An 18,963-nucleotide genomic window follows, 5' to 3' on the forward strand; every position below is an offset into this window, starting at 1 on the left:
AGATCAGAGCAGGTGACAGTGGCCCTCCTTCCTGCACAGCTTTGTCCTATGCCACTCATAATTATGCTTTCAGTGAACTTGACTCTGGATTTAAATAGAATCTATTCCTCATCCAATTACTGATTCATTGGTTTCATGGTTTCATTCTTCTCTATATCCTGTAGATATGGTTATATTACTGCTGTTTAATAAAATCACAAAATCTCAAAGAGCAGGATTTGTGTGTCCTTTTGAGAAATAAAATTGAATTCAAACTGACTTCTGCCTATCGAATAAATTCAAAACAAATGAAGAGTAAGAGCAGTTTAAATTTAGAAACATTTTGGGCTGGAGATGTAGCTCAGAAGTACAGTATCAGCATGCATAAGGCCCTGAGTTCTACTCCAAGAACCACAAATAAATAAATAATTTAATTAACTTAGAAGTATCCCACCAATAAATTAATGATTTACAAAATCTTTGCAAAAGTAGTAAATGCGCTAAGTTGGGGATTCCTACACAGGTTTGCTTGCAAGTCTGAAATGTAATGTCCATAGGAACTTATCTTTAACATTATAAAAGCAAAATAATGTGAATTTTAAAAATGTTACAGCCTGTTTAATCTTAACTGAAAAAGTTAATGGAACTATTCTTTTTTTAATAATTTATTTATTTTGATTCATTGTAAACAAATGGGGTACAACTTGTTTCTCTGTTTTTACATGAAGTAGAGTCATACCATCTGTGTAAACACACATGTACATAGGGTAATGATGTTGGTCTCATTCTGTTATTTTTCCTCCCCCCCCCACCCCTCTTTTTCCTCTATACAATCCATCCTTCCTCTATTCTTGCCTCCCTCCCACCCCCATGTTATATATCATCATTCGCTTATCAGAGAGGTCATTTGGCCTTTGGTTTTTTTGGGATTGGCTTATCTCACTTAGCATGATACTCTCCAACTTCATCCATTTGCCTGCAAATGTTGTAATTTTATTCTTCTTTACGGCTGAGTAATATTCCATTGTGTGTATATACCACAGTTTCTTTATCCATTCATCAATTGAAGGCCATCTAGGTTGGTTCCACAATGTAGCTATTGTGAATTGAGTGGCTATGAACATTGGTGTGACTGCATTACTGTAGTATGCTGATTTTAAGTCCTCTGGGTATAGGCCAAGGAGTGGGATAGCTGGGTCAAATGGTGGGTCCATTCCAAGTTTTCTGAGGAATCTCCACACTGCTTTCCATAGTGGTTGCACTAATTTGCAACCCCACCAGCAATGTATGAGTGTGCCTTTTTCATAATGGGACTATTCTAACCAGAATCAACAGATTTAGAAACGTCAAGGTGAAGGGCAGCAGGTCAACCAGGCTATGAATCTTCAGATATTCCACTTTGATATAAAGTTTCTGACAGCCATAGGGTGTCCTAAGTGTTTATGTCACAATGGTTTCTAGAGAACAAGCTGCCACCAAAGCACACCCGCATGCCGTGGCTTAGTGACCACGTCACAGCATGGAGCAGAGCATCTCTGGCAGTAGAGGCATGGAGCTCATTTATAGGGACAGCTGTGGCTGTTGGTGCCATCAGCTGCCCATGCTTTATTTTCTTGCTTTCTCTGGAAAGTGGGCTGTCTCTCTTAATACAGTAGTTCCCCTTTATCTCCAGGGGACATGTCAAGAGTCCCCTGGCGGATGCTGAAACCACGGCTACTACTGATCCCTATGTCTACTAAATCTTTTTCTTGTCATGTATGCACACATACCTATAAATCAGTCTCACTAAGAGATTAACAACAATAACTAATGATAAAATAGGACAATGGTAACTACACTACAAAAATGATAGGAACGGCGTCTTTCTCAAGATATCTTATTTACTGGATTCACCCTTTCCTTGTGATGTGAGATGAGGTGAATGACACAGGTACTGTGACATGGTGTTAGCCTGCTGTATAAGGGTTACTTAAACACAAGTCATGTGGGACCTTGACAGTTCACCTGATAGTTGAGATAGTTACTGAGCGACAAACAGGTAGGTAGTATATACAGCATAGACACGGTGGACAAAGGCATGAATCAAATCCTTGGGAGGACAGAGCCAGAAAGCACCAGATTTCATCTTACTACCCAGAGTAGAACACAATTTAAAACTAATAGTTGGGCTGGAGATGTAGCCAAGTGACAGAGTACTTGCTTAGCATGTATGAGGCCCTGGGTTCCATCTCCAGCCCAGCACTACAAAAACCAAAAACAAAATATCACTATGAATTGCTTATTTCTGGACATTTCCATTTAGTATTTTTAGATAGACAGTGGGTAACTGAAACTGCAGAGTGAAACCCTTATAAAGGAGATTGGCAATTCAGGGTCCTTCTTGTGAAGTACTTATATACCAAAACTAAGTACTTTATTCCCAGCAAATGGCTATTTACAGAACACAAAAGGTAAAATACGTATCTTTTGCAAACACCTATACCATTTCACCACCCTGAACAGAGGAAGGCAGAGCAAGGACCTGCCGCAGAACTGACAGTACCTGAGGATCCAGAGTCCCCTCAGCTTCTGTCTCAGCCACACGTTTGTCACTGTCCTCGTCATCCTGTTCAACTGCTTAAAGAAAAAGAACAAGAGAAAACAAATTGTAGCACCATAAGAAAAATCCTTCATGTAATTTTCTTTCAGGTAGCAATTTGGCAGGAAAAATGATGCTAGGTAGATTCATAAAATGTAAATAGCAGCACTATTTCTTTTTTATTTTTTTAGTTTACAATTTCTTGATATTTGGATGAAAAGTTAAATACATCACTAGATATTTTTCATGTACATTATATCATCTATTAAATCAATGGCAGCAGGAAAATTTAATCTCAGTTATTCACCTAAATCCAACCTGACATTGTATCAGTGTTGTGCTTCACCAAAGGGAATCTGGGGTACAGATAAAGGCTTCTATTCATTTCAGTTGAGAGGAATCTTTTTTTTTTTTTCTTCCTTTTTTTGAATGAGGTTTTCTGGCAGGCAGTGTAAATGTCATACAGTAAAGGAAACATAACATTTTATATCTTGGTTGCTTGGTGCATTGTTACTACAAAATTCTAAACTGAGTCCTGAGTCTACCTCTCTGTTCACCAGCTTCTCCCTGTCCAAGTCCTTATCTCCCTTCACTCGCTATTGCAATAACCTCCTACACTAAGCTCTTGATTTCAGCCTCTTCCTTATCTAGTCCAGCTTGGGCACAACTGCTAAAATAATCAGTCTCAAAAAGTATAAAAACAAGTGCCAGGTGTGGGCCTATGTATTGTTTATCTTACTAAGTGAACAGCTCATCACAGAAAGCCTTCCTCCAACACTCTACCTTCCTTTAAATCTCCATCTTCATACTAACATTCAACAAGAAAATGTATTTTATGTAATTCAGATCAAAATGTGATGACTGGATAACTTTTCTCTCTATATCACCTGTACTTTTCATTTTAACTACTATTTACTAAGAACCTACTATGTGCCTGCCCCTTCCTATGAGTAAGGCAGATAAGCTCCACGAAGCATACATATCACATCTGGGAAAATCGTCAATAACAACTACTACTGTAAATGAGAATTTAAAAAAATAAGATGAAATTGAAAGTCACAATAAGGGCCTTAAAGAAACAAAGAGGGGTACAATGGCACATGCCAATCATCCCAGCGACTCAGGAGGCTCCAGTAGGAAGACTGAAAGTTCAAGGTCAGCCTGGGCAACTTAGTGAGACCCTCTCTGAAAATAAAAATTAGCTCAGTGGTAAAGCAAAACTGGGTTCAATCCCCAGGAACGAGAAAGAAAGAAAGGGGGAAGGGGGGAGCATGGCAGAAGACCAACTAGCAGAGGTCACTGTTCAGAGAAGGTCACGGGTGGTGCTTCTTTAAGAAAGTGATACTGGGGCTCAGACCTGAAGGTTGAGATGAATGAAGCTACCCAAGGCAGGGGACAGCGACATGAGCCAATCCTGAAGGAGTACAGGCCACAGTAAATTTAGATTTGATCTTAAGAACATGAGGAACCATTAAAGAATTTTATCTGAGGAATTGCACGATTTGATATATGTGTTCCAATGTTCTTTTTGGCTTATTCGTGGAGAACAGAATCAAGAGAGTCAAATGGAAGCAGGGGGACCAGTTAGGTGACTGTTGCTACCATTCTGCCTAGAAAGGACAAGGGCTCATACCAGAGGGTGACAGTGAGCAGGAGAAACTGCAGGACTTGAGTTTTTTTGTTTTTGTTTTTGTTTTTTAACACAGAATGGACACAACTTTCCAGTGAACTGAATGCAGGAGATGAGAAGAGGGAGAGGCAGCAGTCAGTGATCTCTTCTAAGCAGGATAAGCTATTCCTTCTATCCACCATAACGCTGACCCTTTCTGCCTTCTCCAGCAAAAGCACAGCAACCTAGCTAACAGTGAGTAACCTGCTTTACTTATGGATTCACTTTGCATTATTTCGAGTACTTTTAAATATTTGCTCTCTGCTCTGTAGTTTTTAGAATATCACTTCATGTGCCTTTTGCTTTTGTATGCCTTTCATGCCCGGGGTTTGGCCTCAGCATGGAGCCCCCTACAGTGCTGTGAATACAGCACCCCGCAGCAAGCCCTAACTGGGACCAACAATTCATCCCCAAGGGACCACAATGGCACTACTTGACTACATCTACTTACATAATAAGCTGCTTTTTTTTAAAGCTATTTGTGAAAGATGAAGGAAGGAAAATTCTGTTGAAGCCCACAGACCACTAGGGTAAGTCCTGCAGTTGAGCATCTATAGGTCAGCAGGAATAGTGTAAAGGGGCAGAAACTTTTCTCCTGTTTTCAGGGGAAAAAAAAAAAAAAGTGCCATTCATACTTGTTCAAAAGGGGCCCCTGGTGCTACTGTTGCCCAGTTTAGGAAGAAACTTCAGAATGAAGAAAAGCACTCATGTTTTCTTGGAAAAGCTAGAGGTGAGAATAACAAAGGAAAAACAAACTCTAGAATAACATCGAAACTCTACTTAAAATGGCAGAGGGCTGCAGAAATGAGGAACTTCCCTCAATCAACTGAAATCAGAAGTACCATCCTAGATGGCAGGTTGGATCATGGCACATGAAGACCAGCCATGCCTTGGCATTTCATTTGTGCTTTTGGATTTTTGCTCTTTAAAGCTTTAGTTTCGATGAATGATGAAGAAAATTAAATTCTGGGCTATTTTAATCTACTAAATTCACTTTTTTGTTTCGTTTTAAAACAACAGTGTTTTGGGGTGTAAACATTTCTTTCTCTTTCTTGCCTTATTAACCTAGGACATAGAACATTTAGGACAATGAATAACAATTTTAGGACTGAGAGTTAACACTACATGTTGTTGAGATTTAGGCATGATTCTTAATATAAAGAAACAGAGTTATAGTTACTAGTAATACCCAAGTTGTTCATTCCCATCATTTAAAACATTAAAATTTCAGAATAAAAGTAAATGGTACATGGAAGTTAAAAACAAAACAAAACAAAACAAAACAAAAAGAAAGAAAGAAAGAAAAGAAAAAGAATTATAGGAGGATTATACAAATATAAAAGCAAACTTTGGATAAAAAGTCAGTTCTTTTTTTCTAGCTTTTCCACAACACAATGCTTGCTTTGTTCTCTCATTCATCCATTTTGTGGTGCTGGGGATCAAACCTAAGGCCTCCTGCATGCTAGGCAAGACCTCTACCACAGAACTACATCCCCAGCTCCCAAATGCTACATTTATTGTTGCAACTTTGCAGACTTTGAAATCTGCTATTTGGCATTACACTTAAATTAACAGAGAATGAGAAACACAAGTTAGTTAAGGCATTACAGTTGGCACACTGGAGAGACTTTCTGCTGGACTCTGAACCCCAATACCCTGATGGTGAGGAAATGACAATGTTATAACACATAAGCAACATTATTTTCTAGGAAATACTGAAAAATCACAATTCCAAGGATGCATTTTAGCCAGTGGCTCACATATGCCACTTGGGAACAGAAACTTATTTAATCTGGATTTACAAGGATTTATGATCACCCCATGAAGTCACATGCATGAAATGCGTGGCTGGAGCTATCTGAAAAGGAATGCTCGCTCTGTTGAACCTTTAATACGCAGATTAATGTTAATGTCAGGGAATAAATTAGGAGACAATTTCCCTCTTCATGCCTCCTACCAGTGAGGAACCTGTGGTAGAAGGAGGAAGAAGAAGCTATTCAGATTTGTGAGTCTAGTTTTTCTTTTATCTGATCAAATAAAGGTAGGTTGGGCAAATTTTCCTATGCAAATATTGACTCTGGGACAGTTTCTTCCAGCAGAACTCGTACACAAGGAATGACAGCTTCTGGGCCCAGGGAGGCTGGGACGCTTGGTCTCTGCCAACACAAACCATCCCCTTATCTCTCCACACTCAGAATCTAAAGCAAGAAACAGCCTTTGAAAATAACTTACCACAACAAAAACACAAGTTTAAGATCTAGAGCATGTACTCTGAATAGTGAACATTAGAGCCCACAGGAGACCAAGAAAATATGTGAATTAATTAGCACTAATACACACAAGAATATCTAGTTTAAATGTATCTATTTGTAAATTAGCCAAAAGGGATTCAAGATGAGTGACAGTTGACAGTCCCCAAGGATCCCAGGGCTTGCTTTGATGTCACTTTCTTGTTGACTTAGGAGCAAAAGGTTTTCTCCCTGCCACCCCATCCCCAACTTACTAAGATAGGTGCTAGGAAAACTCTCCTAGTAACTCCACTAAAAAAAAAAAAAAAGGGGGGGGTTGGGGGGAACTGATGTCCTTTCAAAGTGAGGCTTATTTAATCTCTGATCAATTTTGTACAGGTAAGAGCTACATTAAACACACAAGGAATATAGGGCACTACAGTTGGGACCATTCTTTAAATGTTAAACAACGCTTTTTTTTTTTTAACTTATAAACAAATGAAAAATTTTCCTACAGACAGAAATTTAGTATTTTAAGTCTCTTTGTGAAAAATCAACAAATAGAGTAAAGAAAAATAATTCGTTAGGTTCTTTGCCAAGAACTTAAGTTTGGGCAATAATCTTTCACCTGCACAGCATTTTTTTTTTTTTTTTCAAAGAGAAATCCCTTTCATAAAGGATTCATCTGACATTCAGCCTGAAGAGTTGGGCAGGTAAAATCATGCCCATTTTACAGATCAGGCCATCAAGACTAGCAAGGTGAAGTTCTCTTTTCTAGTCTTCATATGTAAATGTCTGTATCTGCAACTGTTCCTCTCTGCTTCAGTCAAGGATGGAGCAGAACAGCACTGATCAAACTGATCCCAACCAGGACCTTTTTTTTTTTCCTCTCTTTTTCCAATACTGGGGATTGAACCTGGGCCTCATGCGTGCTAGATAAGTGCTCTACCGCTGAATTATATCCCTGGCCTTTGTTATTTTATTTTGAGGCAAGTTCTCAAGAAGTTGCCCAGGTTGGCCTCCAATTTTTGATCCTCAGTCTCTGAAGTAGCTGGGATTAAAGGCATGTGCCACCACACGCAGCTTTTGACCAGGATTTCTTTTCATTTTTAATGAAACAGAACACGATGCAAAAGAAAGGATAGGGAATAGAGCGAAGATTGAAAATGCATCACAGCTAGTATTTTTCACAAGTGGGAATGAGATGCATACCAGGTCAGGATCTTTATGTGTTCTATGGGTTGTGGACATAAAAATGTTAGGAAAACACTACGGTTTCCAGGCTGCAGGAGGCAGGACCCAGTTTCTCTTTATGTAAATAATCAGCTGTTTTTTTGTACCCTCCTGGAACTGGTCATAATATTTACTTTTGGAGGCCCCACAAAACAACATGCCATGCACACTCAGCAAGGAGCACATCCTGTGCGGGAGGGAGGGCAGGGAACCGAGCCTGCAGGAAGACAGGCGCAGAGAGCAGACTCACTCTTGTCAGTAAATAACCCAAACGCTTCCCAGTGCTCAAATCTCTTCTGGTCTTTACAAAGAAAAGAAAATGTACTTGCGACTTTTTACATCACCTTTTGTTTTGTTTTGCTTTGCTTTTAGCATTGACATTTGAAAATGAGGGATGGGTATTCACCACCCACACACTCCACATGGGGTTACAACCTGGTCTGTCCAGAGCCACTGGAGCTCCTCTGAATGCTGACCAGTGACAGCAGCTTCTCTGTCCCAACAACCTGCTCTCAGCCCCAAGCTGTGCAGCCTCTCACCCGAACCTGAGACTGGTGATTTATAGCACTCTTTTCTGCTTCCTGAACCCTCAGAAAAATCCAAGCCTGCCCTGATCTCCCTTCCTTCTCTCTTCTCTTGGTGATCTTATCTGCTCCTATGGTTTCAACTCCTCACTGTCATGCGGGCCATTCCCACATCTCTGCCAGCATCTCCACCCTCTCCTCTGAGGTCCAAGCGTGCAGCGCCAGTGACACGGCGAACACTTTCATTTCACACACTGCGACATATCACCTACATGCAAGCTGCGGCCCAATCTGTCCCTGAGAAGGAGTGATCCTATGGAGCGAGGACACCAAGGCCGTGAGTCACAGGCGTTACCTTCGCTCTGCTCCACAGCCCCTTCCTCTTCCTGGGCTTTGTATGTACTTTAGATCAGCACCACCTTCTGAACCGGGAAACCCCAGGCGTCTGTCAGCCTCGCACCACATCTGTCACTTCTCCACCTACAGCATTTCCACCCTTCTTCTGGGCCACTGTCATGGCTCATGACCTCATCGGCTCTCACCTGCTGCTGTCACAGCCTCACTTCTCCATACAGTTGCCTGAGCTGCATTTCCAAAGCGGGAGTGTGATCGTGTCACCCCCCACCTGGCCTCTGCTACTTAGAGAACATGACACTAATACCAGACCAGCTCCACAGTACCATCCCCAGGGACGTGTGGCCCTGGAAGCTCTGACACCAGCACTCCACTCTTCAACAATGACCAACATTCAGGCTGAAGCCCTCACCTTGGCCTCGAAAGCCAGGCCATCGGGTCTCAGACTCTCTCCCCAGGTGCATCTCCCACATTTCTTGTTTCTGGTCTGGAGTGTCCTCAATCTCACCTCCACCAGACAACACTGTCCTAGTCCACAGGTTCCGGGGCCCAACTACCCCTTTCATGAAGAGGCCTCTGAGTCCTCACTACCTGCATCTGAGGCCCTGGACAAAATGAAGAGCCCCCTCATGGACTAACAAAGTTTTTTCTGTACACTACTGTTTTTATCTCAGTGTTTTATAGTTAGCAAAACAAATAATCTACTAATCTTACATCTTGAATTGCTCAAAAGGAGAGAATGTTTTCACATTCTCAACACAAGGGATAATTTCCAGTACACAGTATGCTGCACAAAGGTGACCAATTCAGAAAGTAATAATTATAAGTGAGATCCAAATGGAATAATGTAACATCCCCTGGGGAGGAAGGGACTGAGATAATGCAAGTGGCTACGAGGAAAAGGTAGACTTTGACAGGTAGATTAGGAGAGGAGAGGAAGGCAGTCAAGGTGGCGAGCTGACAAACAGAAGAAAGTTGGAGAAAAGCTTGGGAACAGTGACAGTGCAGTGTGGTGACAATAAAAAAACAAAACTGGGAAAGAAATTGGGCTTTACTGTAGTTTGGATCTGGAACATCCTCCAAAGTTCTGTACGGTAAAGGCTTGTTCTACCCCCACCCCCACCACCTTGGCACCATTGGGAGGTGGTGAACCTTTAGGAGTTGGGACCTAATAGGAGGTGTTTAGGTCACTGGGGCATGGTCTCGAAGGAGACTGTGGGACCCTGATCTCTTGCTTGCTTTTTCTTTCACTTCCCAGCCATGAGGTGAGTAGTTTTGCTCCTCCATGCACTTCTGCCATGATGTGCATCCTTGTCACAGGCCCAAAGAAACAGGGCAAATCAATTATGGACTGAAATCTCCAAAAGTGTATATAAGACAAAAGAAAACTTTCCTCTCTGTAAGTTAATTATGTCAGGCATGTATTATACTGACGGAAAGCCGACTAACACAGGCTTGAATTTTGGGCTAAGGAGATTGAAGTTCATTTAGAAGCAAGTGAGGTGGTGTGGGCAAAGGAAATATCACCATGATTGTGAGAAATATGTACGTTCTAACTCTTTCAGGCACTTGATAAACTTTTAATGTGGATTATCCCATTCAATCTTCCCTATATCCCTGTGGTCAAGATACTAGCATGCCTGAACTAAAGGCTGCTGGGAGCAAGTTAATAATTTGATACCTTTTAATGTTAATATGTGTTAAATATCTGTTCAGCACTTATTTAGTTGGACTAGTGAAAGGCTAAGTTTCTATTAATAAAAGATGAATACCATTTCTTGGGATTCAGCATTTACCTTTTTGAAATCATCTCATTTGGTAATTTCTAAAATTATTTTTTTTTATTTTAAATTGACAAGTTATAATTGAATATATTTTCTGACACTTCTAATACTTAATTTTTATGATACTCATAATTTTTCTTACACAGTTATACATGCATGGATAAAAATCACACTGTCCAGGCTGAGAAAATCCTCATGTTTGATTTGACTTTAGAATTATGACTAATCACCATCCAAAACCTCGCCAGTCTACAGGTTAGTGGGGCCCCGCCTTGGTGGGCCCTGAGTAACGTGCTTTGATGAGAAAATATTCTCAATATTCACTGCGAAAGTGTTCCTTGGTGGTACACAGATAGATCTGTGTGTGTGTGTGTGTGTGTATACATTTATGTCCAGCAAGGAGCATTTATAAACTTCCAGTAGATAAGACCAACTTCCTTGGCAAAGCAGACTCCATTTACATTTTGTCACTTTTATTATTCTTCATATAGAAATCTGAGTTAAATGAGATGATGTATCTGTTATCCCAGTGATGTATTAGGACAGGTGTACAGTTGAACCCCTCCCTAATCTGATTCCAAATGCCACTAATTATCCTCATTTTACAGATGGAAATGCTGAACCTGAGAGAGGCTAAATAGCTTGTCTAGAATTACACAGGAAGTCAGTGGAAGATAAAACCAAGTACCGAGGTCTGACTCTATCTGTACCAATAGGCTGCAAAGATTAAATTCTCTAAGCACAGTGGTGCATGCCTATAATCCCACTCAGGAGGCTGAGGCAGGAAGATCACAAGCTTGGGACCAGCCTTGGCAACTTACTGAGACCCTGTTTCAAAAAATAAAAAGGGCTGGGGATGTCGCTCAGTGGTAGAGCACTTGCCCAACATGCATGAGGCCCTGGGTTTGATTCCCATGAGTGAAAAAAAAGAAAAGAAAAGATTAAATTGTCTTAAATTAATTAAACAGAAGTAAGGCTGAAAACTAAGAAAGCAGGAGGTTTACTGCCAACCATCTGAGCAAGAACTGACTTGAATCTCCTACTAGTTCTGTGAAAATTAGAGCCATAATGACTTAAACATTTTTTAAGTGCTCCTGCCCACTCCCTCCTCCCAAGCCTTACAAACCATGCATTTATATAGAGCAGATTTTAAAAAAAATGTTTGCTGCATAAAAGAAATGTATTACTTTCACTCACATTTGAATAAAGGTGTGTTGGAAATCCACCACACACAGAAAACACAATCAATCTACAGTGAGGAGACTAAAATAAGATGTAGATCAAAAGCTCTGGCATCCTGGCAGATGCTCCCCATGGTACACACCCCAGGCAATGCACTGAGGGGTTCCAGGGCAAGGGAAGGGCTCTGGCTGCCCGCCGCCGCCGCTGCTGCCTCACGGACTCCGGGATTTATCCCAGCCCCAAGGCAGAGAGGATTCCATGTCAATTCTGTGTCTTTGACTCATGGACAAGACCTTCCAAACTTCCTTCTCTTCCATTTCTTAGTAGGTTTTTATGGTGTTTTCTTTTAAGTAAGAATCAATATAAGCCCAGTTAATGGAAAAGTTACTCAACAGAGAAAAATGATAATGTCACTAGAGGAAAGGTACCCCATATCAGGTCCTTTAATCTGAGCATAATCATTTACCCCATTAACCAGAGCAATAAAGAGCAATCAGTACTTGATCCCAGTAGCCCGTTTCTGTTCCTATGCTTACCAGGCAATGTACCAGGGGAAAAAAAAATTGTAATGCAAAGACAGTTTGTATGTTATCCTGCTAAAATAAACCCTCAATGGATAAAAAGCAAAGTAACCTTAGCTATAATTCTTTGCCATTTTTCTTGAAAGGCAGAATGCTTTAGCTTTTTTTACATTCCTTTCGAGGATATGTTCTGGTGACGGGACAGATTCAGGCCAATCTGCTATAATCACACCGTACAAGACAGGAACAGCAAAGGCTCTCAGACACTGCACGGTGTTCATTCATTTAAAAAGACCTTAGTATATGCTACTACTCTACATAATTTCTCTCAGGAATTAAATTTTAAAAGACTTATCTCGGGTAGTAAAAGAAATAAGGTTTCAGAGTCCGTGTTATGCCATCAAAAAGCTATGTGCTTTATGCAGTGTCATTTAACCCGCCAATAAGCCCCAGAGGCACGTGCCATTAGCTCCATTTCCAGAATAAGAAAATGAGTCTCTTGCAGCCACTAAGTCACAGCAAGTGGCTAACCAGTGCTGAATGTGAGTCTCTTGATTTGCTCATGACAGCTTTTCATAATTCTGCCGTGGGGACTGTAAGCCAGAAAACAAAATAGGTCAGCTCTATATGGAACACTCGTATTAACTAAGGCTTTATAGGAGACAACCTACATGTTAATGATCACATTCATACAAGTTTTTGACACTCGTCCCATGCTCTTTTTGTTTATTTCCAAATTGTCACTAATTCTACTGCTAAATCTTCCTGCTGATGTGACCGTGTAGAATTCTAAAACATACAGAGGAACCACCAAGAGTCCCCTGGGAGTCCCTGTGTTCGCAAACAGAAGCAAGGACACCATATGGGCCACTGAATAAAAACATAAAAGGAGGAGTACAGCGTAAGAAGAGTCCAGAAAAGACCTGACATTTCCCTCTACCCTCATCAAAATTGATCCCACTAGAATTTAAAGGAATTTCTTTTCATAATACATTTGGGAAGAAATGTAGCAGTACTTCCAGGGTACTTCTAGTATATGACCTATATCAAGTTCCTATATCAACTACCAAGCTTCAGTTTCGTTTCTTGTAAAAAGGGGGAAGGATACTAATAACCATGACCCCAGGATGGATGTGTGGAAGGAAGCAGGGGTGAGAAGCACTTAATCACTGGCAGCAACTTCTCTCTCTGTGTATGATAACGTGCTTTGCTCTTTTGTGTTTTCATCTTGAATGGGATCTAATCAGATCATGTGTCCTCGGGATGGAGCAGAAAGTAAGAAACATAAAGACAAAGTCATTAATATTCATACGCCAACGTCCAAGGTAGACTTCTGCAGCATGACAACCGGACAGATCTGAAGAGGAATGTGACCCGCCTCTGTGCCTCAAGAACCAACCATGTGACTGCTGGATCTCGTACTCTTCTATCCTGTGATGAACAGGCCCCGGGTTTGTCCCCCTTGAGGGAGGAGGTCAGAAAATAATGGGCTGGACAAGCTTGAGCTGTCCCAGGTTGCTTCCAGTGCACAGTGGGAAGGAGGGAACGAGGCAGAAGAGATGGGTGGTAAGCACGGGGGCCCATCTCCCCTGGCTGGGCTTGGGCCTGAGAGGTGAAGCCAGGTAGAATTCAGAGAACACTGAGGACAGGTAGGCTGGTTTACACACAAATTCAGGCTTGAGACACAGTGGAGACTGCCTTAGGGTTGGCTGCCAACCCTCTCACGAGGCAAGCAATCTCAGAGTCCATCAGCAGCAAACACAGTTAGGAACTTTATTTTTCCTGAGTGCTTCTGACCCAGGATAAGGAGCTCTTCTGCATTTATGAGGTGCAATGTGGTTATTGACATATGTACACACTGAGGAATGATTTTATATTATTATATACAGTCATCCCTTGGTATCTGAGAAGACTGGTTCCAGGACCTACCAAAATCCGAGGAAATCCCAGGCCCATAATAAAATGGCATAGTGTTTGCATACAATCTACATGCATCCTCCTGTATGCTCTAAATCATCTCTAGACTGCTCATAATACCTAAGACAATGTAAATGGTATATAAATAATCATTATACTGCATTATTTAGGGAATGAGGACTAGAAAAAAGAATCTCTACATGTTTGGTATAGACACAACCATCATAGGCCTAACTACATAGTACACAAATGAGACGTGAGGTGAACAACACTCAAAATACAGGTGCTGGAGAAACTGAGGATCCAGGGAGAGGAGGCGGCTCCCAGCAGGGTGCCCTCCACCACTTCAATCATGTGGACGCAGCATAGTGCTCAGTGCATGGCAAATTTGTTTTACCCATTAGTACTTTCTGCCAGTTTTTAAAAAGTATTTTTGATCTACAGTTGACTAAATCCACAGAAGTACACCCTGTCAGATATGGAGAGTCAACTGTATATATCTATTGTGGAATGATTATATAAAGTTAACGTATACAACATCTCTTGTATTTATATATATATTTTCATGGTCTGTACAGCGTCTGTACAGCAAAGACTTCTTCCTCCTAACTGAAAATATGAACCCTTTGGTCAACATATCCCTATCCCCAAATCCCACCTAACCTTGCAGCCTAGCCAAGCCTCTGGGAATCACCAGTTTGCTCTTTACCTTTTTGACTCTCCCCGCCTCCACCGCCCCACATAAGTGAGACCATGCAGTATTTATCTTCCTGTGCCTGGCTTATTTTGCTCTGTAAAATGTTATCTGGATTCATCTATTTGCCACAAACGACAGCTGTTATGGCTTAAACATGAGGTGCCCCTCAAAAGCTCCTGTGTTAATGCAGGAATATCCGGAGATAAAATGACTAGATTACAAGAGCTGTAACCCAATTAGTCCATCCTCATTTGAAGGGACTAACCAAGTGGTAACTGTAGGCAGGGGGTACATGCCTGGAGGAGGTGGGTCACTGTTGATGTTCCCTGGAGGTGTTCACATTCCCTGTGGCCTCTTCCCCTCTCTCTCTGCTTCCTGGCTGCCATGAGGTGAGCAGAGCTCTTCCACCACACCCTTTGGCCATGATGTTCTGCCTTGCCTTGGACCCAGAGTGATGGAGTCAGCAGACCCTGGACTGAAACTCTGAAAACTATGAGCCAAAACAAACTTTTCACCTCAAATATGTTCTTGTCAGGTTTTTTGGTCACAATGACCAAAAACTGACTAACACAATGGCATTTCCTTCTTTTTAAAAGTAGTATAGTATTCCAGTGTATATTTCTATCACATTCTTGTTCTCCATTCATCCACTGATGGACACAAGAATGACCCACATTGTGGCGATTGTGAATAACACTGCAGTGAACATGGGGGCACAGATATCTCTGCAACATAATTTCAATTCCTATGGATAGATGCCCAGAGGGGGACTGTTGGATCATATGGTACTTCTATGTTTAGTTTTTTAGCCTTTTGAGGAACCTCTATACTATGCTCCATACTGGCTGAACTGATTTACATTTCCACCAGTAACATTCAAAGGTTCCCTTTTTTCCATATCCTCACTTTACCTTTCCTCTTTTTGACAATAACCACCCTAACAGGTATGAGGTGAAATCTCACTGAAGTTTTAATTTGCATGGGTCTGATATCTAAGGCTACTATTTTTTTCATATATCTGCTGCTCACTTTTGCTGTTCACTTGAATGAACATATATTCATTAAAGTCTTCTGTCCACTTTTAACTGGGTGTTTGTGTTCTTGCTATTGAATTATCTGAGTTCCCTACACATTTTGGGCATTTCTCCTCATCAGATGTATGACTTACCAACGTTTTCTCCCTCTGTCTCTTCACTCTTGTAACTGTTTCCTTTTCTGTGCAGAAGCTTTCATATCAATGCAATCCCATTTGTTTATTTTTGCATTTATTATACTTTTAAGGTGTTTTATAAAAAATGCATTGCCAAGACCAATGTCATGGAGTGTCCCCATATTTGTGTGTGTGTGTGTGTGTGTGTGTGTATGTGTGTGTGTTCGTGTTTATAGTTTGGGGTCTTAAATTTAAGTCTTTAATCCATTTAGAGTTGAGTTTTACACATGATGTGAGATAAGGGTTGAAGTTTATTTTTCCACATGTGAATATTTAGTTTTCCCAACACCATTTAGGGAAGAAACTGACACTGTGTATATTTTTCAAGTCCATATTGAAGCCATATTTCCTCTCAAATGAATAAAAGTATATGTATTTGAATTTTTCACATAAACTGACAAAGCCATAGATGAGACTGTTGGGTTACAAGACTAACCATGAAATACACTGGCTCATGTAGGCCTGATGTTACAAGTAAAACAAAGTAGCTTCAATAACTCAGATTTAGGTGCACATATTAGATCTGAATTCTAAGTCCACAGTCAGTTTTGATGATGACTGAGGACTGGAGGTGCAAGGCGCTCAGGCGTTAGAGCCACCACACCAACTGTATCAGCACCTGTGGAGGTGTGATGATGTAATCTGCCACTTACCTCACCAGTCAGATGGACACACCACTGCCTGGGGACACACTCCCCACAACACACAAACACACACACATTCCTCCACTGTCAGCAAGAAGGGTTCTCAACCAGAGATGACTGACAATATCTGATTTCTCCTAATCATCCCCTCACCCCACAACAGGATGGGGAAGTTTGCTTTCTTACTCACGGGCTAAATTCATGCTTGATGTATAAGGCATCCCTGGGACAGAGGGGAAGAACCTGCACTTAATTCCACTCTTCCAAACACACTAAGATAAAACTCAAACTCAAAATGAAGATAATTAGAACCTACTAAGCCAAGGTGGAAAATGCATCTGTCTTGCTTTGCTCTCTGTGGTAACTAGAATGGAGGTACATAGACACTATTTACACCCCCCTTTTATTTTTGCTGATGGAGGGTAACCAGGAATTGAACTCAGGGGCACTCCACTGAGACACATTCCCAGTCCTATTTTGTATTTTAGAGACAGGGTCTTGCTGAGTTGCTTAGAGCCTCACTTTTGCTAAGGCTGGCTTTGAACTCGTGATCCTCCTGCCTCAGCCTTCTGAGTCACTGGGATAATAATCATGCACCACTGCACCCAGCCCTCAGACACTACTTCTAAAATATTATCCTCCATTCCCAAGGCTATAAAGATAACCTCAAACTCAAATTTTTCACATTCTTCTACCAGAAAATAAAAACATGATAAGGTATAAACTTCTCCAGTTGATCTTAATAGATCAACAAATGCTTTGTTTTTATTAAATGTTTGCATTTTCAAGAATGGAAGTTAAACCAGTTGGCAAAAGGATAACCCACCAAGGCCATGGTTGGTTTGGGGCACGTCACTGAAGCTAGGTTCAAATTCACTTCCTCTTTTATCAGTGCAAATCAGCTCCAAAAATGTTCCTGACAAGTTTCAAATAGAAACTTCGGTCAGAATATTTGCTATTCCTGACTCTGTTCACCAAATAAAGCTTGAGAATAATTCTCCTTACTTATAAAGCTTTTAATAATAGTGTCATGAAAGCTTTACAATTCTGTTGTCATTCCCATCAGAAAATCTCTATTTAGGTAGAGAAATACTGACAAGTCAGGCAATTCTGCAATAAATGAACCAATAGTAGAAGTATAAAATGTGTTTTTAATTTTCTTTACCATGCCATGTGCATTAGAACAACAAACAATGGTTTAGGAGGCTGAGGCTGAGGCAGGCAAATCATGTTCCAGAACTGGTCTCTTTTACCATATTACTATAAGCACCTTAAAAGGTGTGGAGAGCTGGGCGTGGTGTTGCACGCCTGTAATCCCAGTAGCTCTGGAGGCTGAGGCAGGAAGATTATGAGTTCAAAGCCAGCCTCGGCAAAAGCAAGGTGCTAAGCAACTCAGTGAGACCCTGTCTCTAAATAAAATACAAAATAGGGCTGGAGATGTGGCTCAGTGGTTGAGTGCCCTTGAGTTCATTCCCCAGTACCTCCCTCCCAAAAAGAAATAAGAACAAATGCCTTTCATAAAAAACAACTCATTCCCTGAGTCTGCAGATCATATAGACTTCAACAGGTATTTGTCAAGATCTAGCATTTAAATCAACTAGGGTTAAATAGAGCCTGGTTAAAATTCTGATGCTGGGGCCTCTAACCACAATCAAATGAAGGCTCAAGAGGCAGGAGCCAGAAATTAGCACTGTATCAGGTAACTATATATAGTTATCTGTATACAGATAACTGCAATACTAATTAAAATTGAGGACCGCTCCTTTAGAAAATCAAAATTTCATTTAGTCAAGGAGGAACATTGGGGCTAGGGTTATAATTAAGAGGTAAGAGAGTTTTCTGAGCGTGCACAGGGGGATTCAATACCCAGCATCACTAAAAAACGAGAGATAAGGTTTTACCATGTTTTGTATCACTGTGACCAAAACACCTGACAAAAGCAATTCAGCTCATAGTCTCAGAGGTTCAGCCCACATAGCTCTGGGCCTAAGGTGAGGCAGAACATCATGGTGGAAAGGCATGGCGGAGAGAAATAGCTCAGGGCATGGCAACCAGGAAGCAGAGAGACAGTTCCACTCACCAAGGGACAAAATATACACTCCCAAAGGCACACCCCCCAGGAACCCACCTCCTCCAGCCACACCCTACCTGCCTACAGTTACCACCCAGTTAATCCCTATCAGTGGATTAACATACTTGATTAGGTTACAACTTTCATCATCTGACCATTTCACTCTTGAACATTCTTTATTGCCTCATATATGAGCTTTTGGGGTACACCATATATCCAAACCATAACAAAGAAATGTCAAGGGTTGATGCAGCTATTTAGAAGGAGACATGGGATTATTTTATAAAGTACCTATCCATAACTGTTTACACATCTCCAAATAAAAACACTTAATGTCCAAATGTATTGCCTAAACTAAAAGTGTATAATATA

General features: G+C 41.0%; 1 protein-coding gene across 2 annotated transcripts in view; it reads right to left on the reverse strand.

Moving 5' to 3' along the window:
- The window catches only part of Rapgef5 (Rap guanine nucleotide exchange factor 5), a 230,673-nt gene that overhangs the window by 118,301 nt on the left and 93,409 nt on the right, over positions 1-18,963 (reverse strand). Inside the window, exon 8 of one of the 2 annotated variants that reach the window (XM_047562082.1) lies at positions 2,522-2,592. In XM_047562082.1, coding sequence (XP_047418038.1) covers positions 2,522-2,592 — 71 coding nt within the window. Of the gene's footprint in view, positions 1-2,521; positions 2,596-18,963 lie in introns of both variants that reach the window. The other variant, XM_047562081.1, reaches the window with a different exon arrangement.

This window comes from Sciurus carolinensis, chromosome 8 (genome assembly GCF_902686445.1).
Source record: "Sciurus carolinensis chromosome 8, mSciCar1.2, whole genome shotgun sequence".
Classification (NCBI taxonomy): domain Eukaryota; kingdom Metazoa; phylum Chordata; class Mammalia; order Rodentia; family Sciuridae; genus Sciurus; species Sciurus carolinensis.